At 44.9% G+C, this 27,573-nt stretch overlaps 1 protein-coding gene across 17 annotated transcripts in view; it reads left to right on the plus strand.

Moving 5' to 3' along the window:
- The first annotated feature begins 4,233 nt into the window (after positions 1-4,233).
- The window catches only part of ENAH (ENAH actin regulator), a 172,800-nt gene continuing 149,460 nt past the window's right edge, over positions 4,234-27,573 (plus strand). For 2 of the 17 annotated variants that reach the window (XM_070055420.1, XM_070055422.1), the window contains exon 1: positions 4,234-4,869. In XM_070055420.1, coding sequence (XP_069911521.1) covers positions 4,865-4,869 — 5 coding nt within the window. In that variant the 5' untranslated portion in view covers positions 4,234-4,864. Of the gene's footprint in view, positions 4,870-21,794; positions 22,157-22,204; positions 22,644-27,573 lie in introns of those variants that run through there. The other 15 variants (XM_070055412.1, XM_070055418.1, XM_070055404.1 and 12 more) reach the window with 12 other exon arrangements.

A 27,573-nucleotide genomic window follows, 5' to 3' on the forward strand; every position in this document is an offset into this window, starting at 1 on the left:
GGTTTGATTGTTATCTGGAAATGGAGCCCACTGCTGTATTCATTAATGGCAGCCATGGTTGAAGTTATTTTGCGGAAATAGTGCCTTGCCTTTTCACCAGTTAATGTTACTCCCATACCATTGAGGCAGTGGAAATTTTCTGCCACATATAAACACTATTCAGCGGGGGGTGGGGAGATGCTCTGGGGAAGGAGAAATGAAATTAACTGAATAAATCCTAATTTAGAAGGAGAAAAATGACAAATGGGAAAAAATGCAAATGGCAGAGAGGGAAATAGTTTCCTTTAATATCTCCTGATAATATTTTGGAGCCGAGATTATATATGGGCAGCTAAAGCTAAAAGATGAGTAAGAAAAATATCTTCAATCCTATTGGAATATCATGTTCTACATCATTTTTCTCCCATTCTTGGGGAGATAAACAAAAATCACACTGTGAGCTAATTGCCACAAAAGAAAAACACAACAGTGTTGCCTACAAGTAGAAAGTCTAAAATCGAGGTCACTCCAAACTGCCTTTTCTTTCTCACTCATCCCTAGTAACTCCTAAAGTATCGAGGGAGGGGGTGCTGAGGGAGACTATGCCTCCAATCCTTAGCATTGATTTCCTGACTGCTGAGTAGCATTAGTCATGCATCCTCCTCATGCCCATAAATGGAGGGCAAGCCTACACTGATGCTATCAGACAAATTTAAACAAGGCATGTTCCCAGAGAGCCCTCAGAGCCAGACTGACAACGCTCCTGCAGCAAACTCATCTCCAACACAAGCACGTTTTGCTTCATTTTCCATCTGAGTGCACAGTGCTAACAAACGTTTAGGGATGGCTGTGTCCTCCTGGGACTTGAAGCATGCTGGTATCTTACTGCGATATTAAGCTGGAGTGAAAAGTTTCTGGGAGGGAAAGTTGAGGTCCACATACTTCATGTTAAAAAGAAAGTATAAGAGTGGGTGTCTTGGTATACAGCGGGTTAAGCCACTGCTTGTGATGCTGGTTTAGGTCTTGGCTGCTCTGCTCCAATCCAGGTTCCTGCTAATGTGCCTGGAAGGGCAATGGAAGATGACCAAGTGCTTGGACTCATATGATCCATGGGAGAGAACCAGATGGAGGTTTTTTTTTTTGCTCCTAGTTTTGGCCTAGCCCATGCCTGGCTGTTGCCGCCATTTGGGGAGTGAACAGTGGATGGAAATCTTCCTTTCAAATACATAAATTTTAAAAAATAAAAAGAAAGCAGATTAATTACATCATTCATGAGTTCACTCAGTCATTTACTTTTTAAGAAAGAGTTACTTATTTGAAAGGCAGAGTGATAGTGGGAGAGGGAGAGGAAGAGAGAGATCTTCTGTTTGCTGGTTTACTCCTGAAATGGCTGCAACAGCCAGGACTAGGCTAGATCAAAGCCAGGACCCTGGAACTATATATCCAGGTCACCCACATGCATAGGTAATCTTCTGTGCTGCATTCCCAAGCACATTAGCAGGAACCTGGATGGGAAGTGGAGCAGTCAGGACTGGAACCCGCACTGGGATATGGGATGCTGGCATCCAAAGCGTGGCTAAACCCACTGCACCCAACGCCTGCCCCCACTCATTCATTTATTCAATCATTCACCTTCCAAATGTCCATTTTGGTAAACCAAATTTTGGACAGCCATTAGGAAAAAATCCAGATAATTTTCACCATTCAGTCAAGTAACATAACCTCAATGTTGGAGCAAGGTTCACTTGAAGAGTTAACTTCAAATTGGACTGCCTTAATCCATCCACTCTTGCTTATGCCATAGGAAGTCAGCATGGTATGTGAGAAGGTGCAATGGACCAATGATCAGAAATCCCCATTTAAATTCTTGTTCTATCACTAAGGGTCTATGGGCCAGTCACCTAACCTCTCTGTGCCTCATATTCCTTTTTTGAAAAACGAGTGGGTTGGATTTAAGATTCCTTCCATCTCTAAAATTCTTTCATTCTATAAGGCAACACATTCCACAAAGTTTCCTTTGTGACCAGAATAAGTCTGTGATATCCTAGCTCAAGTTTCCTCTCTGCCCTCTTTGAATGTTAAGCCAAATATGAACAAGAAGGAATAACATTTTGTCACAGCCAACAAACTGCCCTTCTACAGGATGACCTTAGGAGGTCAGGCCACCCATTGCCTTATCTAAATCCAGAGGCAATAGTATGACCAACTTGTGAGCTGGCCGACTGCCACTCAAAGGGATGGAAATGGTTGTAGGCAGCCAACATTCTTGGCTGGTACATTTTTAATAAACATAGAAAATAAGAACAGCATTTTCCACTTGGGTTGCTTAATTTGGTACCCATACCATTGGAACATTTGCTGTTAGGATAAAGATGATGTGATATATTACTTATTTAGCGCAGGATGGCTTAACTCTTACAAATGAGAAGTGGGTTATGGAGTCATCTGTAAGGAATTTTTATCCTTGTTTCTTGTCTCTGGCAGGAGATAGCTTGAGTCATTATAGCAATTTCTCCACCCCCTTTGGCCCTTTGTAAGAGTTTTCCCTGAAACATAAGCTCTGTTGGATTTACTGTATTGCCATGAATGGTCTAAGGCAAATTGGCGTGACTTCTTTGTGGCTGAATGTCTTATTAATACTTTTCCAAGCTGGTTCAATACGTCATAACACTTTTTCCAAGAAAATGTTCTTTAGTTGATTTGGAGAAAAATACTGGAGGAGCAAGTATTTAAAACTGCAGTGAGTGACTGATAGGAATACAATGAACCTCATAGGAGAGATGATTTTTAATCACACTCATTGTCCTACCTCCGTGACTTGAGTTATTTTCCTGTTTCTACTTGTAGTATGGCAACCAGCACATTTTGAGTGGCAAAGGTGTTGTCTCTCCAGTGCTTGGAGATCCTTGAATAAATGCTGTGATGGTAAATTGTAATTAGACACGTGGGTGGAAATTAGTGTTCTGCAAGTACACCATGTTTTAAGGCAGAGGCTCGGTGCTTTTTACTACCTTGAGGCCACCCTGGTCCTGGGCCATAGCTCCAGGTCACTGCTTCTGACAGGGCTGTTGGGTCCAAAGCAGCAAGCATTTTATAATGAAAACTGGGCTATACCATTCTATTACACAGTCAGGTTTCCATCAAGGATGAGTGCAACCTGTTCCCCTTGCATTTGGAAGTGTACGTCATTCCATCCCCACACAACTACCATTTGATTTATGCCCTCATGAAACAAAACACTAGAACTTTCGAAGGGATTGCCGGAGTCAGTGCAGGTCCTCCATTTTGGATTAGATCCTCCAGGAATAGGAATCTTCTTACAATCGACCTTCCCCCCTTCTAGTCATCGCATATAGGGAAAACACATCCCCCTTTCTCGGAACTAATTTGTCCAGCTTAAAATTTTTCCTAGACAGATGTTTTGGCACAACGAAAAACTACCACAATTACAAATTCCGTCTCCGCAGACGCGCCCCCCCGACCCCGCCCCACTTTAATGGAGTTTGCCTCGACAGTCTTTTCCAGCTGCCTTTTAAAGGAGGCGATTTCAAGACTGTAGGAACGACGGAAAATGGAAACTGTCGTTCGCTCATCTCCCTCCCCGCCCCCGCCCGGGATTCCCTTTCTGCCGGTGACGACGGAAAGCCGCGGCGCCCGCCGCGTCGCTCCCCTTCCACCGCTGCGGCTGCACAAGGTTCCCCGCGAGCCGGCCGCGTTCGCTCCGGGATGAAGTCATCCCTATACATAGCGTGCGTATCAGCTCGTTAAATCGGCACGGCACGCCGGGATTCCTCGGCAGGAGAAGGAGCGCAGCAAACAATGATGACCACATTCTACATCCCCTTGCCACTCCCCCAGCCCGAGCCCCCGAGGCATCCCTGGCGGCCGCGAGGGCCACCCAGCCCCTCGTCCCTGTCCTGAGAGCGCAACAGGGCGAGCTGAGGACAAGCCCTGGGCCAGTCACGCATCCCGGCTTCCCACGCCGGTGCCCGCGGGAGCGGCGCCCGGTTGGTCCCGGCGCCTCCGGTCCCGCACCGCGGCCAGGCGCGAGGCCCCGGGGCTCCCTCAGCCTTAAGGGAGAGTGAGGCGACCGGCAGGGGGGCCGACGGCCAAGGACAGCCCCGGGCGAGGAACCCCCGCCGACGGCGAGCGAGCGAGCGGGCGCGGAGGGGGGCTGCCCGCAGCTCCGGGGGCTGCAGGGGGCGGGGTAGGGAAGCACAAAGAGCCTGGGTTCCGCCGCCGTCGCCGAGCCCGCGCCCGCCCCGCCCGGCTCTCCGCAGTCCGGCGGGAGCCCGGCCGCCGGCTCGGGGGGTGCGCCCGGCCCCCCGCCGCCCCTCCCCCCGCGCCGCCCCCTCGCCCCCGGGGAAGGAGGGGAGGAGGGCGGCGCCTGCGTGTTCCTCCGCCGCGCGCCCCGCCTCCTCCCGGGCCCCGCGCGGCGCTCCCGGCTCTCCTCCCGCGGCTGCAGCAGCTGCCGGTTGCACACGGCCTCGGCGGCGGGCGCGGCGGCGCGGGCCTGTGGAGCGGCGGCCGGGTGCGCGGCCCCGGCGGGCACCCCTCCGCGGGCGTCCGAGGAAGCTCCGGGAGGAGGAGGAGGACGAAGACGAGGAGGAGGCGGTGGGAGGCGGCGGCCGCCGCCGGGGGACCCGCTCCGCGCCTCGGCCTCTCCGCCCCCTCCCCAGCCTTTCTCCTGCCCTCTTCTCTCAGACTTCGGGCCGGCGCCTCGGCTTTGTGCGAGGAGATGGTGTAGCCCCCCGGCCGCCGAAGGAGGAGCCGGACACTTGTCTCGCGGCTCGGAGCTGCGTCCCCGCCCCTGGAGCAGAAACCCCCTCAGCTCGCGCCTCCCGCGTCTCCCGGCTGCTGGGGAAGCCTCGGCGCCGCCGGCACCATGAGGTGAGGAGCGCGGGGCGGGGGCTGGGCCGGCCATTGTGCCGCGGGCACCGCGACCCCCGCTTTCCTGGGACCCCGCCTTCCAGCTCCCGGCCGGCGCATCTCCCGGTCTCTGGTCTCTCCCCCGCTCCCTTTTGTTCCTTCTAATTTCTCTTTCTTTCTTCTAACCTTGCCCAGCACTCTTGCTTTGGGGGGGGCTCGGTCTCGCTCCGCCGTTCTCCCATTTTTCCTCAAATGCTCCTTTTTAACCCCGGATTTCCCCTCCTAAATTTAATTTGCTCCCGGCTCCTTCCCCCCCAGTCTTTGCAAGCAAAACCCGGGAGATGGGGAGGGGTTCGAGAAGCGTGCTTGTTGCTGGGAAACAGGTATTTTTACGTAGATATGTAAAAATTTCATGCACTTTTGGTACAAAACTCTCCAGTAAAATTAAAAAAGGAAGAAAAGTTTGAAAGCTCTGGAATTTCTGCGGGTAATAAAGTGTCCTGGGAGGGGTGGATGAAGGACCTGTGAAAGGTGAAATTTCACTGTGGTGGGGGAAGGGAAAGAATTTGTTAGATGGGGGGGCGTAAAATGCTGGGATAAGTAAGTTGTTTGGGGTGTGTGATTGGGGGCAGGGGAGGGATTTGTTTGGAAAAGCCTTCCTTCGGTTGCCTGTGTTGCATTGCAGCAGCTGCTTTCCCCTTTCCTCTGTAATCAATAAAACAAGAGAAAAAATTTTCTTAGTCGCAAAGGAAAGAATCGAAGGTACGATGGTAAAATATTTTTTAAAAATTGACACAGTGAAACACATAGTGTGATATTTTTCTTTTCGTTTCTCCAGTTGAGTAGGAGAACAGACCACGATGTGGTGTGTCATTCATTGGAGGTTTTTCCCCCTCGGCTTGTTTTGTGTCCATAACCTTCTCCTTTCGGGTTGGTGCAAGACTTCGTGAGAGATGGGACTTGGTAGACTCGAGGCTGATCCCATTCTGCGTTATCATCCTTAAGGGCCTTCCTTTTAGGTTAAACAATTGTGGATAAAGTAAATTATTCTTATTTCTCTGTCCTGGATGAGATAGTCTTACAGTTCATTTGGATTTGAATCTCCTTTGTGTTAAAGATTAATGGCCAACCGTTGCCAAGACCTTTACAATGGGATTTGAATGATATAATCTGCAAAATTCCTTTGCTTTGGCAAGAAAATGTCATGTCATTGGAATTTTTTTCTCAATTGAAGTACTTTCCACTTTAAACTTTATTTTTTTTCTATCAAGGTTGTTCGAACATGTTTCCATTTTGCTTTTTCATATATTTTATGTGATATAGCTGTGTTTTCACTTAAGCTTACTGTGAACTTGAGTTATTTTTTTCTCTGACTGCAAGTTACAGACCTTTATTTCGATGGCCTTAAAAATGTGTTTAATGCTGTGTCTCTAAGTGACTGACCCCTTTTCCTTGGTTATTTCACACGTTATTTGCAAATGTGATGGGTCAGTTTAAAAAGTAATTATGACATATAAAGCAGAAAACCACAATTAATCTGTATAAAATATGGCTTGAAAAAACTTCAGCCGTTATGTTTAAGCACTTTTTTTTAATCAAATTACTGATGTCTTTGGAAACTCAGGAACTGTAATAAAATACATGTTATATCTTGTAATAGCGACTCTTGTTAATTTCTGCTTTAGGGATTTAATGCTATAGGGGTCTTGCAGACCTGAAGGTTGCCAGGTTTTTTAAGTTTTAGGTAAATTTCTTTTAACATTGAGAATGGTAAAACAGGTTAATTTGAAAATAAGAATGGTTATAAAGTTATTTGATTCCGATTGTGAGCTAAAAAAGATAAGTTAAAGTTCCGAATATTCAATAAAGTTTAATCACTATCTGTCTAAATTATGTCTTCACTTAAAGGTTCTTTTTCTAATAAAATATAACTTGTGTTTTTAAAGTTCTCTTTTTTTTTTGCAGTATTCCTTATTAGCAGTAGAGAGGGAGGAATCACACTGTTTTCAGTAGCATAAATATAGAACATGGTACACAGGGCTGAAAAGTTTGTTTAAGCAGTCTACAGTAATTCTTTGTAGGCTGATTTTGAATAATTTAAGAGCAGAAAAGAGGATCAGCTTGTCACTCTGGAAGGCACTGGATTTGGTAGGTGGTTTGTACAACTCAGATATGTGCATTTGTTCAGATACTTATAAAAAGTAGAATGGTCTGGTCTGGAGGTGAAAGGTTCCTGTTCTGGTTGCAAACTTTTTGAGATATTTTGGTGCTTAAGAGAGGGCTTTTCAAATATTAGTATTTGCTCAGTCTTTATGATGCTTTCAAGTACTGTGGGACATCAGAGTAAACCTTTTAAATTGAGTCGTCTTTAGTTATATTCAGGGGTAGTTTTGACCTTTGGAAGGGCATCCAGAAATGGTGCCTGGGCAGGAATTTCCAAATTAAGTTGGTGAGAATTCTGAGGAGAAAAAATGATGGTTGCATTGTAAGAATTTGTGACAATATCTCTCAAATGATTTTAGTTTTAGGAATAGCATGCTTATGATGATGTAATTGTATACAGGAGAGAACAGAATAATACTTTATATTCCTGAAATAGTTGTAAGTCATTCTATACATTTAAAGGGCTGTGTGTATATAGGCTTACTTAGTAATATTTTTCTTAGAGAAAGAAAAAAGTATATGGGCCAGTGGAAGGGTAAAGACTAAAAAATCTAGTCCTTTGGGGTCTCCTGACTTTTTGGTTTTATTCTGTTTTTCATTTATGTAATGTTTCAAAAGTGTTATATGGCTTTGTGATTGAAATTTGTTTTTATATGCATATGCATGTAGGAGAGTACTTCAGAATGTTTGTGGAAACTTTTAATTTTCCATGAGTTTTTTGAAGTACGTGCCTTGTAAAAAAAAAAAAAAGATTTGTTTATTTGAAAGGCAGAGTGACAAAGAGGGAGAGAAAGACACACAGATCTAGCTGTCTGAACCATCTGCTGGTTCACTCCCCAAATAACCCTCAGTGGCTGGAGCTAGGACAGGATGAACCTAGGAGCTAGGAACTCCCTCTGGGTTTCCCACGTGGGTAGCAAAAACCTGAAGTTCTTGGGCCATCATCCACTGCTTCCTAGGTGTATTATCAGGAAGCTGGCAGCATAGCAGAGTTAAGACTTGATCCAGGTACTCTGTGATGGGATGAGGGTGTCCCAAGTGATGGCTTACTCTGCTGTGCCTCAAATGATTGCAATTTTAAAATAAGTTGGTTAGTAATTTATTTAAAGATTTTTTTTTCTTAGAAGAACTTGTCTAAGATATTAGTTTTATGCTAGTGGCTAAGAAGAGATTAGGTTGACATTCTTGAGTCCATGTTAGATAGTCCAAATTTCCACTAGCTACGCTGACTTTTTCATATCAAAAGTCTCATATAAGAGTTGTGAGGATTTGTCCAAGCCACTTACTACATAGTTGACCTCAATCTAATCATTATTTCAGTAATGGATTTAAAAAACATTTATTTATTTATTGAGGGGGGTGGAGAGAGAAAGAAACGGATGGATGGTTGTTGGATGGATGGATGTAGCTCCCATCTGCTGGTTCATTCCTCAAGTGCCCACAGTAGCCAGTGCTGAGCCAGGTACTCAGTCAGGTCTTGAGCTGTCACCTGCTGCCTCCCAGGGTTCGAGTGCACATTGGCAGGAAGCTGGAATCAAGAGCAGAGCAGAGACTCCAGTCCAGGCACTTTTGATATGGGATGCAGGAGTCCTAAGCTAGGTCTTAATGCTGTGCCAAACACTAGCACCTCATTTTTATTTATTTATTTGAAAGACAGATGGAGGGAGAAAAAGTGACCTTGTATCCACTGGTTCTCTCCCCAAATGCCCACAGCAGCTGAGGCTTGGCCAGGACAAAGTCAGATGCCAGAGACTCCATTGGCTCTCCTGCATGAGTTGGCAGTGACTCAGGTCTTTGAGCATCACCTGCTGCTTCTCAGGCCCATTAGCAGGAAGCTGGATCGGAAGTGGGGTAGCTAGGACTCAACCAGGTTGGTTATTTTATTTTATTTTTTTTTTAACAGGCAGAGTGGACAGTGAGAGAGAGAGAGAGAGAGAGAAAGGTCTTCCTTTGCCGTTGGTTCACCCTCCAATGGCTGCCGCGGCTGGTGCGCCGCTGCCGGCGCACTGCGCTGATCCGAAGGCAGGAGCCAGGTGCTTCTCCTGGTCTCCCATGGGGTGCAGGGCCCAAGCACTTGGGCCATCCTCCATTGCACTCCCGGGCCACAGCAGAGAGCTGGCCTGGAAGAGGGGCAACCGGGACAGAATCTGGCGCCCCGACCGGGACTAGAACCCGGTGTGCCTGCGCCGCAAGGCAGAGGATTAGCCTATTGAGCCGCAGCGCCGGCCCAGGTTGGTTATTTAAAAAGAATAATTTTTATAAATTTTTATTTTATTTCAAAGAGTGACACAGAGAAAGGGAGAGACAAAGAGAACAATCTTTCATTCATTAGTTCACTTGGTAAATGGCTGTAATGGCCAGGGCTGGGCCAGGCCAAAGGCAGGATCCAAGAACCCTACCTGGATGGTAGAGTCCAAAGGAGGTGGGCCATCTTCTGCTGCTTTTCCCAGGCAGATTAGCAGGGGTTGCATCAGAAGTGGAGCACCTGGGACTTGAACCTGTGCGCTGATATGGGCTGCTGGTTTCAGCTTCACCCTCTGCATTACAACATTGGCTCCTGATGACTTTTTGGAACATATGTAAAATATAATTTTTTAAAGATTTATCTACTTGAAAGGTACAGTTGGAGAGAGAGAAAAATCTTCCATCTGCTGGTCACTTCCTAAATGGCTGCAGTGGCCCTTGCTGAAGCCAGACGCTAGTAACTCCATCCGGGTCTCCCATATGGGTGGTGGGGGCAAGCAATTGGGCCATCTTCTGCTGCTTTCCCTGGCGTATCGGCAGGGGCCTGAATTGGAAGTGGAGCAGCCAGTAATTGAACTGATGCTCATGTGGAATGCTGGCATAACAGGCAGTGGCTGAACTTGCTTCGTCATGACACTGGCCCCTGGCATTACTGGATAGTGAATATCAAATGATAATAGAAGAGAAGGTGCTTTATATTCTTGTAAACATATATTACTCTTGTTTTCAGGCCTGGTTCTCTTTTTAAGACTAGTTGGTTAAAACTTTTGTGCAGCTTGTTTCACCTGTGGACCTTAGTTCAAGGATGTCGAATAGGTTACAATTTGGTTACTTCAGTTGGTGGTTGCCATGGTGATAAGGAGGCTGATGTATTCCTGGGCTTGGTGTGGGGAAGGGTGCTGTGATTCATTAGTGTTAAGTGGTTGGGACATGGCACTGGGGAGTGGTTCCTGGAATGTGTTTGTTTATAACTACCTATGAGCTACTGCAACCTTATTAGGATAACTGTTAAGTTTTCTTCCTGTGTTAATGTTTGGTGACTTTGAAGTACTTCTTGTGATTCTGTTACCTTCATTTTGTGGTAATGACAAGTTTAATATACATTGCAATCAAGGGTCAGAAGACCCAGATTTAATTTGTTGATTTGTTAATTGAACACACTGTAAAACTGGAGATAATTCTATTATTTCACAAGATTGGTAAGTGTCAAGTGAGATACCCATGAAAGGATACAAATAGTAGTCTCTGTTCTCATGGGTCTTCATTTGTGCTTGGAGCTGATGGATGTGACTTTCCCACCGCGGTTTATTTTAGGAGCAGGAGCCAAATTTTCATCTTTTTGAATGGTGGTATTGTAGATATTTATTAAGTGAACAAATCTTGGATGAGAATAAACTTTATACAGTATACAAAGTTTTGGATACCTTGTTAGCCCGGTGGAAATAAGCAAAATAAGTAGGCAGGAACCATTTGGCTGGTATAGAAGAAATTGCATATTGGATTAATGGTTTTGATAATTTATCCTACACACAGCTTAAAACAGGGGTGATTGTGTAACTTGTAAAAACCCAGTCTTTATCATGAGTGTAATAAGGATTTGGAAAAATGTGATTTCAATTTTTATATGATTGTTGAGGAGTAAGAGGATACTTTTACTTAAAGTTATCTTTTCCTCTTTTTTTCCTCCTCCTTTGAAATTGTTGGGTGGAATTGAGTGGAAGTAAAAGTTAAAGAGAGAATCTGAATTGAGGCTGCACTTCAGTGGGTGCTATTCCAAATAAGGGCTTATAGATTTTCTTACATAGAAACTGGACAGGGATTCCTTGTAAGACTTTCTGGAAGTAGCACCTGACTGATCTACCTCCAGTAGCTGTTCTGTGCACTCTGCTTTTTTCCCATTACATGTATTGCCCTGTTTGACAGTGATCTGGATCTGTTTGTCCCTTTCATTGTAAGCTCTTTAATGGCAGGGACTGCGTTTTTATATTTATTGTAGCAGCGTGGTGCTTGCTTGGCACATAGTACCCACAGAAGTATTTCACATAGCTGTGGTGCTTTTTTTTTTCTTTTGTAGAATGTATTTATTGACAATAACAATCACCATTTTTGGAGCACATAGATTGTTCTGGAACTGTACTGGGTGCTGTGGAGTGTAATATAGTGTTTGGCAGATACTAAGTGCTAGCAAATTATTTGATGAAACAGACCCTGACCACAGTGTCCTGACCACAGGAATAGCTGTAGAATATGCTCCTTACTCCTGCACAAAGCTCAGAAGTGCCAGAGAGTCAACTTAGGTTTGTCTAACTCTGAAGCACTTTCGGGAGGAAACCATGTTTCTTTGATGTTGTCACTCAATCCTGAGTTAATAGAAGGACCATTATTCTGTGTTTTTAGTCTCTTTGACCAGAGAACTCATAATATATTTTAAGCAGCAAGCTTATACATCTGTTTTGGTTTAGCTTATTTCCATTCTATTTAATGCCTGCTTTGTTTTGGTTCTTATCAGGGCTTGAAACACCAATAATTGGGTAGTTCAGGATGTTCATGAAAGAAGATAGTTAGCCTGGGCTGTTGCCATAACAGAAATACCATAGATTTGAGGTTTAGACAACAGAATTTCTTTTTTTTTACAGCTTTGGAGGCTAAACTCTCAGATGTGGTTGGGTTCTGGTAGCATCTCCCTTCCCTGGCTTGCAAAAGATGGCCTTTCTGCTCTGTTCTTAGGTGGCTTGATATTGGGGGTAGTTCTCTGAACTTCCTCTTACAGAGCCATCAGTCCTATTGGACAAGGACCCCGTCCTTATGATCTCATTTAACCTTGACTACCTCTTAAAATCCCTGTCTTCAAATATAGTGCCATTGGGGAGCTAGAGTATCAGGGTATCAGTATATAAATTTTAGGGTTGGGGACACAATTCTTTTTGTATCAGAAGGTGTCTACACTTTTTGTTTTTGTCAGCACATACTAACTGATGGAAGAAGGTAATCTGTGTAATGGTTAGGATTATAGACAGGTTTTGTTTAAGTACGTACGTGCATATAGAAATCATTTATGAAGAAAGATAAATTGGGGGCCAGTAAATGCAAGAGACCTCTTAGATTTTTCTGGAAATATCTTTGGAAAGGTTTATAATGATTCTAATAAATTTAATTATATGCAACTTTTCCCAAGAATTATTTTAGTGGAGCACTGTACATATAATCTATTTTATTTATTTATTTTTTGACAGGCAGAGTGGACAGTGAGAGAGAGAGAGAGAGAGAGAAAGGTCCTCCCTTTGCTGTTGGTTCACCCTCCAATGGCTGCTGCGGCTGGCGTGCTGCGGCCGGCGCACCACGCCGATCTGATGGCAGGAGCCAGGTACTTATCCTGGTTTCCCATGGGGTGCAGGGCCCGAGGACTTTGGCCATCCTCCACTGCACTCCCGGGCCACAGCAGAGAGCTGGCCTGGAAGAGGGGCAACCGGGACTAGAACCCGGTGTGCCGGCGCCGCAAGGCGGAGGATTAGCCTACTGAGCCACAGCGCTGGCCTGTACATATATCTAAATGTAGAGTTTGCATGGTGTTGGGTAGAGTAAAGGCTTTGAACTCAGCTCTGGTTTCAAATTCTAGTTTTGACATTTACTAATTTTGAATAAGTTACAAACTTTTTTTTGAGATTTGAATTTATTCTATAAAGTGGAAATAATTTCTGCATTATAGAGTTTTTGAAAAAGTTAGATAAAATCCTGACATAAAACTTGGCACACAGAATGGGCTTGATAAGAGTAAATCCTCTATTTCTAAGAAAGTGTAACATCTCTTAAGTTTATGTTAAGAATGTGACAAGCCGTCTAAAATGATGCAGCTGCTTTAGGAAACAATTCAGCAGAAAGTTATCCTATGACCTAGTGATTGCACTGCTATTTATAATACATGAGAAATGAAGACATCTCCACATAAAAACATATATGCAAATGTTCAGTGGCATTATTATTATTACTAGCCAAAAAGTGGGAACAACCCACATGTCCCTCAGTTGATGAATGGATAAATAAAATGTGGGATGTACATGTATTTGCAATATTTGGCCATCAAAAGGAATGAAGGGGGCTGACGCTGTGGCGTAGCAGGTAGAGCCACTGCCTGCAGTGCTGGCATCCCATGTGGGCACTGGTTCGCGTCCACCTGCTCCACTTCCAATCCAGCTCTGTGCTATGGCCTGGGAAAGCAATGGAAGATAGCCCAAGTGCTTCAACCCCTCCACCCACATTGGGGACCAGGAGGAAGCTTCTGGCTCCTGGCTTCTGATCAGCACAGCTCTGGCTGGTGCGGCCATCTGGGGAGTGAACCAGCAGACTTTTTCTCTTTCTCTTTCTCTCTGCCTCTGCCTCTCTCTAACTCTGCCTTTCAAATAAATAAAGAAATCTTAAAAAAAAAAAAAAAAAAAGGAATAAAGTACTGATACTTGGTACTTGATACTTGACAGATAAACCTTGAGAACCTAAGCTAGGGGCCAGCACTGTGGCGCAGCAGGTTAACGCCCTAGCCCATCCCGTATGGGCACTGGTTCTAGTCCCGACTGCTCCTCTTCTGATCCAGCTCTCTGCTATCCTGGGATAGCAGTGGAAGATGGCCCAAGTCCTCGGGCCCTTTTACCCACATGGGAGACCCAGAGGAGGCTCCTGGCTCCTAGCTTTGGATCAGTGCAGCTCCGGCTGTTGTAGCCAATTGGGGAGTGAACCAGCGGATGGAAGACCTCCCTCCCCCTCCCCTCCCCTCCCCTTCCCCCTCCCCCTCCTCTCTCTGTGTAACTCTGACTTTCAAATAAACAGATCTTAAAAAAAAAAAAAAAAAAAAAAAAGGAAAAGAAAACCTAAGCTAAAGAAGCCACACACAAAATGCCACATACTGGGATGGGCATTTAGCCTAGCAGTTAGGATGCCCAGTTCCCATATTAGATTATCTGGGTTTAAGTCCACGCTTGGGCTCCTGACTCCAGCTTCCTGCCGATGCAAACTCTGGGAGGCAGTGATGATAACTCAGGTAATTGGGTTCCAGTCAGTGGGGAGTATGCTTGTTCTCTCTATCAAATTAATTAGTTAATTAAGAAAAAAGGCCATTTATTGCACTATTCCATTTATATGAAATGTCCAGAATAGGCAGATCCATAGAGACAGAAAGCAGATAAGTGGTTGTCAAGAGAGAACTGGGAAATGACTACTATTATGGATATGGGCTTTATTTCTGGCGTGAGGAAATCACAGTGATTCCTCAACCTTTTTTTTTTTTTTAAAGATTTATTTATTTATTTGAAAGAGTTACACAGAGGAGAGGCAGAGAGAGAGAGAGAGAGAGGTTTTCCATATTCTGGTTTACTCCCTAATTGGCTGCAACAACCGGAGCAGCGCCGATCTGAAACCAGGAGCCAGGAGCTTGTTCTGGGTCTCCCACGTTGGTGCAGAGACCCAAGGACTTGGGCCATCTTGTTTTGCTTTCCCAGGCCATAGCAGAGAGCTGGATCGGAAGTGGAATAGCCAGGACTTGAACTGGCACCCATAAGGGATGCTGGCACTGCAAGCGGGGCTTTACCTGCTATGCCGCAGTGCCAGCCCTTCAACTTTTTGAATATATTAGAAGTCACTGGGGGCCAGCACTGTAGCGTAGCAGGTAAAGCCGCAACCTGCTATGCCAGCATCCTGTATGGGTGCCGGTTCAAGTCCTGGCTGCTCCACTTCTGATCCAGTCCTCTGCTTATAGCCTAGGAACACAGTGGAGGATGGCCCAGGTGCTGGGCCTCTGCACCCACATGGGAGACCTGGAAGAAGCTCCTGGCTTCAGCCTGGTCTAGTCTTAGCCATTGCAGTCATTTGGGGAGTGAACTAGAGGATGGAAGACCTTTCTCCTGGTCTTTCCCTCTGTCTGTAACTCTGCCTCTCAAATAAATAAGATCTTAAAAAAAAGTCACTGAATTTTAACACTTTAAAGTGATGAATTTTATAGTATACAAACTGTACCTCAAACCCTCTCCCCACCCAATCCTTGGATGATGATGATTTTTTAAAAAAAGATTTATTTATTTGAAAGGGTTACAGAGAGGTAAAACCAGAGAGAGATCTTCCATATGCTGTTTCACTCCCCAGGTGGCTCTAGTAGTCAGTGCTGGGCCAGGCTGAAACCAGGAGCCAGGAACTTCATTCGGGTCTTCCACATAGGTGGTAGGGGCCCAAACAGTTGGCCATCTTCTGTTGCTTTTCCCAGGCCGTTAGAAGGTAACTGGATTAGAGGTGGAGCAGCCAGGACATGAACTGGCACCCAGCTGGGATGACAGTATCACAGGCTGCAGTTTTACCTGCTATACTATTATGATGGCTCCTGGATGATTATTTTAAAAATTATCTATTTATTTGAGAGGTAGGCAGGGAGAGCCAGAGAATTCCTATCCTCTGGTTTACTCTCCAAATAACTGCAATGGCTGGGGCTTGGCCAGGTTGAAGGTGGGACTGAAGTCAATACAGGTCTTCCACGTGGGTGATAAGAACCCAATTACTTGAGCGTTATTGCTGCCTTCCAGAGTCTGCATTTGCAGGGCGCTGTGATCAGGAGCAGAGCTAGGACTTGAACTCAGGCACTCCAGTATGGAACACCGGCTTCTCCTCCATTGTCTTAACTGCTGAGCAGGGCCAGTCTGAAGCCAGGAGCTGGAAGTTCTTGCTGGTCTCTCACGTGAGTGCAGGGGTCCAAACACTCATGCTGTCTTCCACTGCTTTCCTAGGTACATTAGCAGAGAGTTGGATCAGAAATGGGGCAGGTGGTATTCGAATTGCCTCCCATATGGGAAGCCAGTGCCACAGGTGGTGGCTTTACCTGCTATGCCACAGGTCCGGCCCCGCGGGGGTGATTTTCTTGAGTCTCTTTACAGTAGTCTCAAATGTCAGAGTATAGTCTTTGGGAAATGAGGTAGAAATGATGACATTTAAAATTAAAAAAAGAAAATTTTTAGAATTTGGGCAACAGAGATAGAGACAAGACAGAGTAGTCAGAGAGTTTCCCTTCATTGGTTCAGTCCCCGAATGCCTGAAATAGCCAGCTCTGAAATGCCTGAAATAGCCGGATTGAAATCAGGAGCCTGGCCTTCAATCCTGGTGTCCCATGTCGATGGCAAGTATCTTAAGTACCTGAGCCATCATCTGCTACCTTCCAGGGTGTGCATTAGCTGGAATCAGAAGAGCCAGGAACTGTAACCCATGTACCCTCATGAGATGGGGACATCCTAGGTGCATCTTGACTGCTGTGCCAAAGCCTGCCTGCAGTGACATTTAAAAATGAACTGTGGCCTGCTATATACATCCGATGATGTGAAATCAGATGATGCCCTTTAACTGTGCTTTAGAGGCCCTCAATCTCCTGTCCTTCTTAATAGAGGAGAGATTTTCTAGAGAATCTAAGAATATAAGTAAAATAAGATGATTAGCTCCTTAGGTCAGATTCCAAGGGAGTCCAGATTTTTTTTTTTCAAGATTTATTTATTTGAAAGGCAGAGTTACAGGGGGAGGGGCGGAAGAGACAGAGACAGAGATCTTCCATCTGCTGATTCACTCCCCAAATGGCCACAGTGACCAGTACTGGGCCATCCGAAGCCAGGAGCTTCATCCTGGTCTCTGATGCAAGTGCAGAGGCTCAAGCACCTGGGCCATCTTTCGCTGCTTCCCAAGCATATTAATAAGGAGTTGGAGTGAAAGTGAAGCGGTCGAGACTCACATTGGTGCCTGACTCGGGATACCTGTAGTGCATATTGGAATGCCTGGTTTGAGTCCCAACTCCTCTGCTTCCAGTCCAGCTTCCTGCTAAAACACATCTTGAGGTGGCTCTAGGTGGTGGCTCAAGTACTTGGATCCCTGCCACCCACGCGGGAGACATGGATGGAGTTCCTGGCTCCTGACTTCAATGTAGCACAGGCTGTTGTGGGCATTTGGGGAATGAGCCAACAGATGGAAGATCTCTCTGTGTCTTGTTTCTCTGTCTTTCAAGTAAAATGAAAATTAAGTAAAAAATCAAAGTGAAATTGTACTGTATGTTTTGTATCCGGCCCTTTTCCACATAATTCTTATCACTAAATATAAATTGCATACTTTTAGTGACTATATAGTGTGTCATTGCTTTGTACAGATGGCCTTATCCACTTTTTTTTTTTCTTGACAGAGTTAGAGAGAGAGAAAGGTCTTCCTTTTCCGTTGGTTCACCCCCCAAATGGCTGCTATGGCCAGTGCGCTGCGCTGATCTGAAGCCAGGAGCCAGGTGCTTCCTCCTGGTCTCCCATGTAGGTGCAGGGCCCAAGGACCTGGGCCATCCTCCACTGCCTTCCCGGGCCACAGCAGAGAGCTGGACTGGAAGAGGAGCAACCCGGACAGAATCCGGCGCCCCAACTGGGACTAGAACCCCGGGGTGCCGGCACCGCAGGCGGAGGATTAGCCAAGTGAGCAGTGTTGCCGGCTCCACTTAATCTTAAAAGGGTATACTTTTAGAAGTTTGCTGCTAATGCAGAACCTAAGAAGCAGTGGTAATGGCTCAAGTAATTGGGTTCCTGCCACCCACATTGGGAGACCTGGTTTTAGTTCTTGGTTCATGGTTCTTGCCTCTGGCCAGACCCAACCTTGGCTTTGTGGCTATTTGGGGAGTGGACCAGAACCCCCAAACAAAACACTGCTATGAATGAACATCTTTGGATACGTGTCTTTGTGCACATATCTAATTATAGTTTACGATAAATTTTTAGAAATAAAGTCAAAGAGTAGTATTTCTTTTCTATATCTAGTCTTTCAGCATCCAGCCAGACTGGCCTCCATTTGCTTCTGCCTGTCTCACTGACCTGCCAAGTCCAGACTGCCATTAAATCTCACCTTCACGGTCAGTTTTCTTTATTTCCATTCTTCCATGTAACAGACCAGATGATCTTAAAGTGGAAATCAAATGTCTTATACACCCCTCCTAAAGTGACACCCCTACTTCAGTGACACTCTTGGGGACTAAAACCAAGTTAATAATAAGTGTAAAATTCTTAAGATCCTGTGTGATTTGTCTCTGCTGCTTCTCAGAACAGGTCTCTATAGGTGTTCAGTAAGTATTTGAATAATAAGTAAAGTGAAATTACCAGACTAGGAAGAATTACCGGTTTTTGATGCACTTTTCCAGGTTAGCATTAGTAGATGAGAGTTCCAGTTGCCTCACTTTCTGGCCAACTCAGAGCATTATCAACCTTTTTAGTCTTTGCCAATCTGATAGGAAAAAGTGTTATATCAGTGTTGTTTTAATTTGTATTTCTTTGATCACAAGTAGGGTTAACCATATTTTCATCTCTTTATGGAACACCTCTGTTTTTGTGTAAATATGCGTTCATGTGCTGTCTTTTTTCCCCAATGGAATGTTTAATTTTTCTTATAGTATCTTAGTAGGAATATTCACATTCTATAGTATATATAAAATTAGTTATCTACTCCTGTTAACAAGCCACCTCAAAACCTTGTAAAACATGAATCCAGGGGCCAGCGTTGTGGCGTAGCGGGTAAAGCCGCCGCCGGCAGTGCCAGCATCCCTTATGGGCACCAGTTCAAGTCCTGACTACTCCACTTCTGATCCAGCTGTCTGCTATGGCCTGGGAAAGCAGTAGAAGATGGCCCAAGTCCTTGGGCCCCTGCACTGACGTGGGAGACCCAGAAGAAGCTCCTGGCTCCTGGCTTCGGATCAGTGCACCTCCGGCTGTTGTGGCCATCTGGGAAGTGAACCAGCAGATGAAAGACCTCTCTTGTTGTCTGCCTCTCCTTCTCTCTCTGTAACTCTGGCTTTCAAATAAATAAATAAATAAAATCTTTAAAAAAACACGAGTGAATTGGCTGGGCAGTTCTTTCTCCGCTCCTTCCTGGACTAAGTCATGTGTTTTCATTCACTTGACTGGGTTCATCTGAGGGGTCTGTTTGGCCTCCTCCCCCGATCTCTCACTTAACATTAACAGCCTTCTCATAAGAGCATGCACCAGTATGAAAACTTCTGAAGCCCCTGCTTGTCAGGTGGTCAAGCACAGAGTCGGTGTGGAAGAGGACTACACGAGGACTTGTCAGAGGGTGTGATTCATTGAGGGCCATAATGTAAAATCTACATGTATCTTGTAAATTTGTCATTTTTTAAAAATATTAGAATATTGATTTAAAAGACATAGTTACAGACAGAGGGAGAGACAGAGTGAGCACTTCCATCTGTTGATTCACTCTCCAGATGGCTGCAGTGGCTGGAGCTGGACCGATCTGAAGCCAGGAGCCAGGAACAACTTCTGGGTCTCCCATGTAGGTGCAGGTGCCCAAGGCCCTGGGCCATATTATGCTTTCCCAGGCGCGTTAACAGGGAACTGGATTGGAAGTGGAGCAACCGGGACTAGAACTGGTGCTCATATGGAATGCTGGCGTTGTAGGTGGCGGCTTTACCTGATGCACCACAGCACCATCTCCAAATTTGTCACTTTTTATTTATTTATTTATTTATTTGAGAGGTAGAGTTACAGACAGTAAGAGGGAGAGATGGAGAGAAAGGTCTTCTGTCCTTTGGTTCACTCTCCAAATGGCTGCAATGGCTGGAGTTTCGCCAAATTGAAGCCTGGAGCCAGGTGCTTCTTTGTTTGTCTTGGTTTAGAAGTCTTAAAATTTCATGCCAGTCCATCAGTCTTCATAGTTTCTGTCTATGGTGTCCTGTGTTCCCAACCTAAAATTCACATATATATTCACCTACATTCTCTTTTATTACACTTATAGTTTCATTAAACTGAAGCCATCTGAAAGTGGAAGATGGAAATATAGTGTCATTTTTAAAGATTTATTTATTTATTTGAAAGGCAGAGATACAACAGAGAGAGAGAGAGGTCTTCCATCTGCTGGTTCACTTAATTGGTGGCCATGGCTGGAGCTGGGCTGATCCTAAGCCAGGAGCCAGGAGCTTCTTCCAAGTCTCCCATGCAGATTCAGGGACCCAGCGACTTTGGCCATCTTCTACTGCTTTCCCAGGCCATAAACAGAAAGCTAGATCAGAAGAGGAGCAGCTGGGACTTGAACCAGTGCTCATGAGGGATGTTGGCACTGCAGGCAGCAGCTTCACCTGCTATGCCACAGCGCCAGCCCCTGAAGTTTAGTGTCTGTGAAGTATTTGGTCATGATTTCATCATGTAAGGAGTCTTTATTTTCTGAAAATAATTGGTAAAGAACAGGGAATGTAGAATGAAGTGACCTAGAACATTTCAGAGATAATAGTGCACAGAAGGGGTAGAGAGAGAATGTTTTATTTGGATTTAATCTTTAAAAGTGCAACAAAATTATGAAAACATTTGTGTTATAGTTGTGACTGTGTCTAAAATTCTTAAGAGTAGAAGAAGAATGAATCAAGTGTGGGTTGCTTTAAGAATATTTTTGCATAATTTTTCTGGCAAAATTTGAAGGCAGCATGAAACTATATATTGTTCATGTTATTATGGACTTTTGCTGTATGATAAAGTCCTTTTTGCCAAAATGGTCACAAGGGCTTTATTAGTTTTCCTAGATGCTTTCCTTTGATTTTTCAAATCATTTTCTTTTGAGGGGCTAGTATTCTCTGTTGGTCTTCTGCAATCATTTACATGCTTGCAGCTGCAAGTAACAGATGTAAGGTTCTTTTTTTTTTTTTTTTTTTTTTTTTTTTTTTGACAGGCAGAGTGGACAGGCAGAGAGAGACAGAGAGAAAGGTCTTCCGTTTGCCATTGGTTCACCCTCCAATGGCTGCCGTGGCTGGCGCACTGTGCTGATCCGAAGGCAGGAGCCAGGTGCTTCTCCTGGTCTCCCATGGGGTGCAGGGCCCAAGCACTTGGGCCATCCTCCACTGCCTTCCCGGGCCACAGCAGAGAGCTGGCCTGGAAGAGGGGCAACCGGGACAGAATCTGGCGCCCCAACCGGGACTAGAACCTGGTGTGCCGGCGCCGCTAGGCAGAGAAGATTAGCCTATTGAGCCGTGGCGCCGGCCAGATGTAAGGTTCTTAAACATTAAGACAGTTTATCTCATATGGTTGGGAGTCCAGAGATGGGGTACATTCCAGACACAGCTGAGTCAGTGGCTCACTGGTGTCTCAGGCCCCTGGTGGTTCAGCCATTGTGCTCTCTGCCTCATGTTGATAGTGGGGTAGTGTGGTGGAATGAGAAGGCCATGCCAAGATGGCTGCTGGCAAGTGAGTGTCAGTTACTCAGGAATGGCTTCGAAACCCACCTGGCAACAGAGCCTGCCTGGCAACAGGCTGTGATTGGATGGCTTTGGAAACCACATGGCAATGGAGCCTGCCCCACTAGCTCTGGTCAGCCACTGGAACAGCCCACAGCCTGTGTTCAGTCATGCCATTCCTGATAACCATTGTTCCTCATTCCTACCCCCATCTGAGCAAGCACTCCTGTGGTCTCCTGTTTTGAGCGCTGGTTAGTCAATGATGGGTAAGATCCCCTGGGGGACAACCTAAGACAGGCACAGCCGCGTACGGAGACCACGTGGAAACGGGGTCAACAATGGTATGGCCAAGAATCATGCCTCCCGTTGCTCGAAAATAAATGAAAAGGGGGAAATGTGTGGAATGAGAAGGCCATGCCAAGATGGCCACTGGCAAGCAAGTGTCAGTTACTCAGGAATGGCTTTGAAACCCACCTGGCAACGGAGCCTGCCTGGCAACAGGCTGTGATTGGTTAGGGCATAAACCACCCCTTGACCAGATTGGCTGCCTTGGCTATTTAAGCTGCTGTACCCCAATGAGTCTGTGGGCTGCTCGCCTCTGGCCCCCTTTCACCTGACTCCCAGGGTCTATGTGGTGACTCCGCGCCTCTTGCCCCCACCACACTCCTCTCAGAAGGAATCCATAGCAGCAGGGTAGGCCATAGGATTGCTAGTCTCATATCCAGACCCAGTAATTCTTGGAGGAAGAAGGCTCATCTTTACTCATTTTCCTTTATGTGACCCCTTAAGGTATAATTTACAAACAGCTGAATGCACAAATCACAAGTGTACATTCGGCTTGGTAAATTTTTATTATGTGTACACATCTGATACGGAACATACTTATACCCTGTGAAGTTCCCTCGTGCCCCCTTTACTCAGTATCCTTCTCAGATCTTTACTTTTGTCAGTGGCTTTGCTATTGGTTAGAAATATTTTTCATCATTTTCAGTGACATCATAAAGGCATGCCTCTCTGAAAGGTTTACACTTAAACTTTGTAGGTGATTTGCATTGTGTTGTTTTGGGATTGAAATAGCTGCCTATCAGTGAGAGACTGACAGGGCAGACGTGAAGTGAACTGAAGTGAAGGCTAATGCTGCCTTGGAAGGGATGTTTGCTGGGGACTCATTATCTACATGGTTAGTTCATTATTTCATATTTTTATGTTAGGATTACTTTTGCTTCCCTGGTAACTTCTGGAGTCTGACAATGAGCTGTTGTGTTAAGATCCTTGTGTCTACCTATTTTATTTTATATAACATTTTTTACATATATGTTGTTTGGAATTCTCTATTTTACTGATCTGTTATCCCAATCCAGTCTGGTAACTGTGCTACAGTCGGAGAGAGCTTCTTGAAATTCAGGTTTGATCAGTGCAGCCTCATGTCTGAAACACTTCAGTGGCTTGTGATGCTCTTAGAATTGAGGTGAAGTTTCAGTTTATCATAGCCTAAGTCTTGATGATTCTTACTTTGTGAATCCAGTGTTAATAACATGGCTCAATAAGTTAAATCCTCAAAAACCATTACAGAGGTGGGCATTTGGCTTAGTAGTTTAAATGTGACTTGGTGCACGCATCCCATATCTGAATGCCTGGGTTCTAGTTCCAGTTCCGATTCTGATCCCAGCTTTCTGCTAATGTGCACCCTGGGAGGCAGCAAGTGATGGCTCAAGAGGTTGAGTCCCTGCCACCCATGTGTGAGACCTGGATTGATTCTCAGCTCTTGGCTTTGACCTGGCCCAGATGTGGCTGTTCTGGGCATTTGGGAAGTGAACCAGTGTGTATGGAAGCCCTCTGTCTCTATTTTTCTCTCTCTCTGCCTCTCAAAAGGATAAATAAGTAAAAATGACAAAAAATTAAAGGATAAGCTAGAAGGAAAAGAACATTGTTAATACAATTATTGTAAGTAAGTAAAGGAAAGAAAGTTGTGCAGAGACATGACCCATTTCCTTAGGCTTACAGTTTAGTGGGGGAGGATGTAATCGGTTTTCAAGAGTTGTGGCAGGGGCCAGCGCTATGGCGTAATGGGTAAAGCTGCTGCCTGCAGTGCTGGCATCCCATATGGACACCGGTTCGAGTCCCGGCTGCTCCACTTCCGATCCAGCTCTCTACTATGGCCTGGGAAAGCAGTAGAAGATGGCCCAAGTCCTTGGGCTCCTGCATCCACGTGGGAAACCCGGAAGAGGTTCCTGGCTTCGGATTGACGTAGCTCCAGCAGTTATGGCCAATTGGGGAGTGAACCAGTGGATGGAAGACCTACCTCTCTCTCTCTCTCTCCCTTTCCCTCTCCCTCCCTCCCCCCTTCTCTCTCTGTGTAACTCTGACTTTCAAAGTAAATCTTTTTTTTTTTTTTAAAGATATTAAGCCATGAGGATTCTGCTCACAAGTATGTATTAAAGCTGTTTAAAAAAATAAAAGAATTGTGGAGAGCAGTACATAGTACCATGAGGGAAGAGAGCATTTCATACATTTGTGGTTGATTCTCTTCTGAGTAATGTCATTCTTACCATATTTTAAATTTTTCTTAAAATATCCTCTAGTACTTATGTCACTTAGTAGATTTCCAGTGTTTTTTTAACAATCTAACTTTTAAAAAAGTTAAAATTTTAATTGATATCATAACTTTATGGAATACGGGGTGTTGGCTTTAATAAATGTACAGCATACAATGCAAATGATTAAATCGGTCTGATTAGCATGTCTGCCACCTCATTTGGTGGTACATTTGAAATTTTGTTAAAGTATACAGTGCATCATTTTTGACTATATTTACCATGGTGTGCAGTAGATCTCATGCTGTTATTTTGTATTGCTTTTGTGAATTACTATTTTGTTCTCCTTTAAGGAAAAGCTCTCTGAATGTTATCTTCCTTCTGGATATGAAAATTTTTTGAGGCATTTTCATTTTGGGGGAAGATCGTGTAATAGAATCAGAGTCGTTCTGCTCACTGCCTCTGAGGCCTTGACTTTCCTGAACCTCCATTTCTTTCTCTGCAGAATGGGACTAATAATTCATTGTCTTATTTTGAGACTTGTCATTTGTTGAGAGGATTTATGGATTTGGTGTATTCTACTTGTTTTCTTTTTGTCATACCATATGTATTTTTTAAAAATACAGTTCAGGCTCCTGAATATTAAGCAAGCATCTGTTTAGTTTTTAGAGTTTCTCTATTTTATTTTATTTTATTTTTTTTTTTTTTTTTAATTTTTTTTACAGGCAGAGTGGACAGTGAGAGAGAGAGACAGAGAGAAAGGTCTTCCTTTGCCGTTGGTTCACCCTCCAATGGCCGCTGCGGCAGGCGCGCTGCGGCCGGCGCACCGCGCTGATCCGATGGCAGGAGCCAGGAGCTTTTCCTGGTCTCCAATGGGGTGCAGGGCCCAAGGACTTGGGCCATCCTCCACTGCACTCCCGGGCCACAGCAGAGAGCTGGCCTGGAAGAGGGGCAACCGGGACAGACTCCGGCGCCCCAACCGGGACTAGAACCCGGTGTGCCGGCGCCGCTAGGCGGAGGATTAGCCTAGTGAGCCGTGGCGCCGGCGAGTTTCTCTATTTTAAAAATTAAGAATGAACCTTTAAGTTAGAAACAGGTCCCCTGACTGTAGACAAATTATTTGCATCCCTAGGAACATGTCCTCCTTCTCCTCAATGACTGCCTTACTTCTTTCATTGTACTTTCTGTTTTTGTTTGTTTGTTTGTTTTTAACGATTTATTTATTTGAAAGAGTTAGAACTTCCATTCACTGACTTACTCCCCAGCCAGGGCTGGGCCAGGCCAGAGCCAGGAACCAGAAGGTTCATTTGGGTCTCCATGTGCGTCTAGAAGCCCAAGCACTTGGGCTGTCTTCCATTGCTTTCCCAAGCCATTGGAAGTGCAGCAGCCAGGGAATGAACATCATAGCATTAAAGGCTATGGCTTTACCTGCTGTGCCCTGACTTGGCCTCAGAAGGATTTGTTTATTGTTTCCCAAAGATAGAGATGGGCTTTTTGTCTTCTTAAGTGTGTTGACTGTATTCTGTGGAAAGCTGGCTTCACTGAGCTCCCCTCCAGGGAACTTCAGTTTTCTCTTCTAGTTTATCTTTGGTTGTCCCTCCAGACTGTCTTTCTCCATTGAACTTACAGCGTCTGTTGGCCATCAGCTCATTTGACACATCAGACTTAATTTTCTCTCAAAAAATGAAGTGTAAGCTCATTTTACTCAGGGCACATTTTCCTGAGCACTTTCTGTTATGTTGAGTATAATCAGAGACTTCAATAACTTTTTTGAATACATTAATAACAGTTAAACCCAAGATTGTTGATTTAGGCTTTCTCCTTTTAATTTGTTAGCTAAGAATAAATATTGGACGGTACGCTGAACAAGTTTGTATTCTATACAATATATTTTTATACCCCTTTAATAAAGTTAGAGGTACGAATAAGTGATGAAGAATGGCATAACATTTAGATAAATTTTAATACATGTTGAAAGAGTAAAGACCAGGGCTGGTGTTGGGGTGTAGTGGGTTAGGCTGCTGCCTGTGATGTTGGCATCCCATATGGGCACCAGAAGTGGCTGCTCCACTTTGATTCAGCTCTCTGTTAATGGCCTGGGAAAGCAGTGGAAGATAGCCCAAGTGCTGTGTCCCTGCCACCCATGTGGAAGACCCAGAAAAAGGTCTTGGCACCTGGCTTTGGCTCAGCACAGCCCTGGCCATTGTAGCCACGTAAAAACAGCAGATTGAAGATCTCTCTCTCTCATCCTCTCTGTCCCTCTCTGTCCCTCTCTGTCTCTCTCTCCCTCTCCCCCTCTCTCCCACCTCTTTCCTCCCCCCCCCCCTTAACTCCGACTTTCAAGTAAATAAGTAAGTCTTTAAAAAAACTATATAAAGACGGCCAGCACCATGGCTCAATAGGCTAATCCTCCGCCTGCAGCGGCACACCGGGTTCTAGTCCCAGTTGGGGCGCCGGATTCTGTCCCGGTTGCTCCTCTTCCAGGCCAGCTCTCTGCTGTGGCCCGGGAAGGCAGTGGAGGATGGCCCAAGTGCTTGGGCCCTGCACCCAAATGGGATACCTGGAGAGGCACCTGGCTCCTGGCTTTGGATCAGCACGGTGCGCCGGCTGCAGCGCGCCGTCCTCGGCGGCCATTGTGGGGTGAACCAACGGAAAAAGGAAGACCTTTCTCTCTCACTGTCCACTCTGCCTGTCCAAAAAAAAACAAAAAAACAAAAACAAAAACAAAAAAAAAACAAAAAAAACCCCCCACACACAACTATATAAAGACAACATATTGAATATATATATTTTAATTTTATTTTTCTTGTCAAGAAATCTTCTACAAAATGAGTGCCCTGTTACCCACTCAGTAGTTGTTACTCTTTCATTGAATAACTGTTAGGGTTCTTTACAACTTAGTCTGTAAAACACATTGAAAAGTAATACAAGAAGGTTTTTAAGAGAAACTTAAATTCGTAAACCTGTGCAGATCTTGGGTAGTTTTGAAATAGGCAATTTATTTTTTGTGACCTTCAGATCTACTCTTTCCCCTGTTTTCCCAGATGCTTACCAAATTATCAGTTTTTTTTTTTTCTTCAGAGAAACAGAACCAGCATTTATGTATTTACTGAAAGGAATTGGCTTACATGGTTGTGGGGGCTGGTAAGTCCAAAATGTGTAACATATGTGTCAGGCTAGAAACTCAGACCAGAGTTGATGTTGCATATTGAGTCTGAAGTGTGTAGAGCAGTCAGTGGGTGGGAATAAGGGAGAATTTCTTTGTTAAAGTCTTAATTCAGAATCTCTTCTTGACTTTTGCACCTTTAGTGCTTGTTGGCAGCCTTTGGTATCCCTTGCCTTCTCTGTAGATCATTCTAGTCTTCCCCTTCTGTGGTCACATGGCTGTTTTTTCCCTGTGTCTCTGTCTTCCGTGACATTTTAAGGGTCTGTCCTACTCCATCTGCAGTGATATTTAAAAAGATTAAATCTTTGGTGTTTAAGTGAAAAGACACTTGTTCCATTACCTACTTTTACTACAAAAGGCATCTACTTGATTACTTAGATTTTAATGGGCTAGTAACCCAACTACAGTTA

This window comes from Oryctolagus cuniculus, chromosome 13 (genome assembly GCF_964237555.1).
Source record: "Oryctolagus cuniculus chromosome 13, mOryCun1.1, whole genome shotgun sequence".
NCBI classification, from domain to species: domain Eukaryota; kingdom Metazoa; phylum Chordata; class Mammalia; order Lagomorpha; family Leporidae; genus Oryctolagus; species Oryctolagus cuniculus.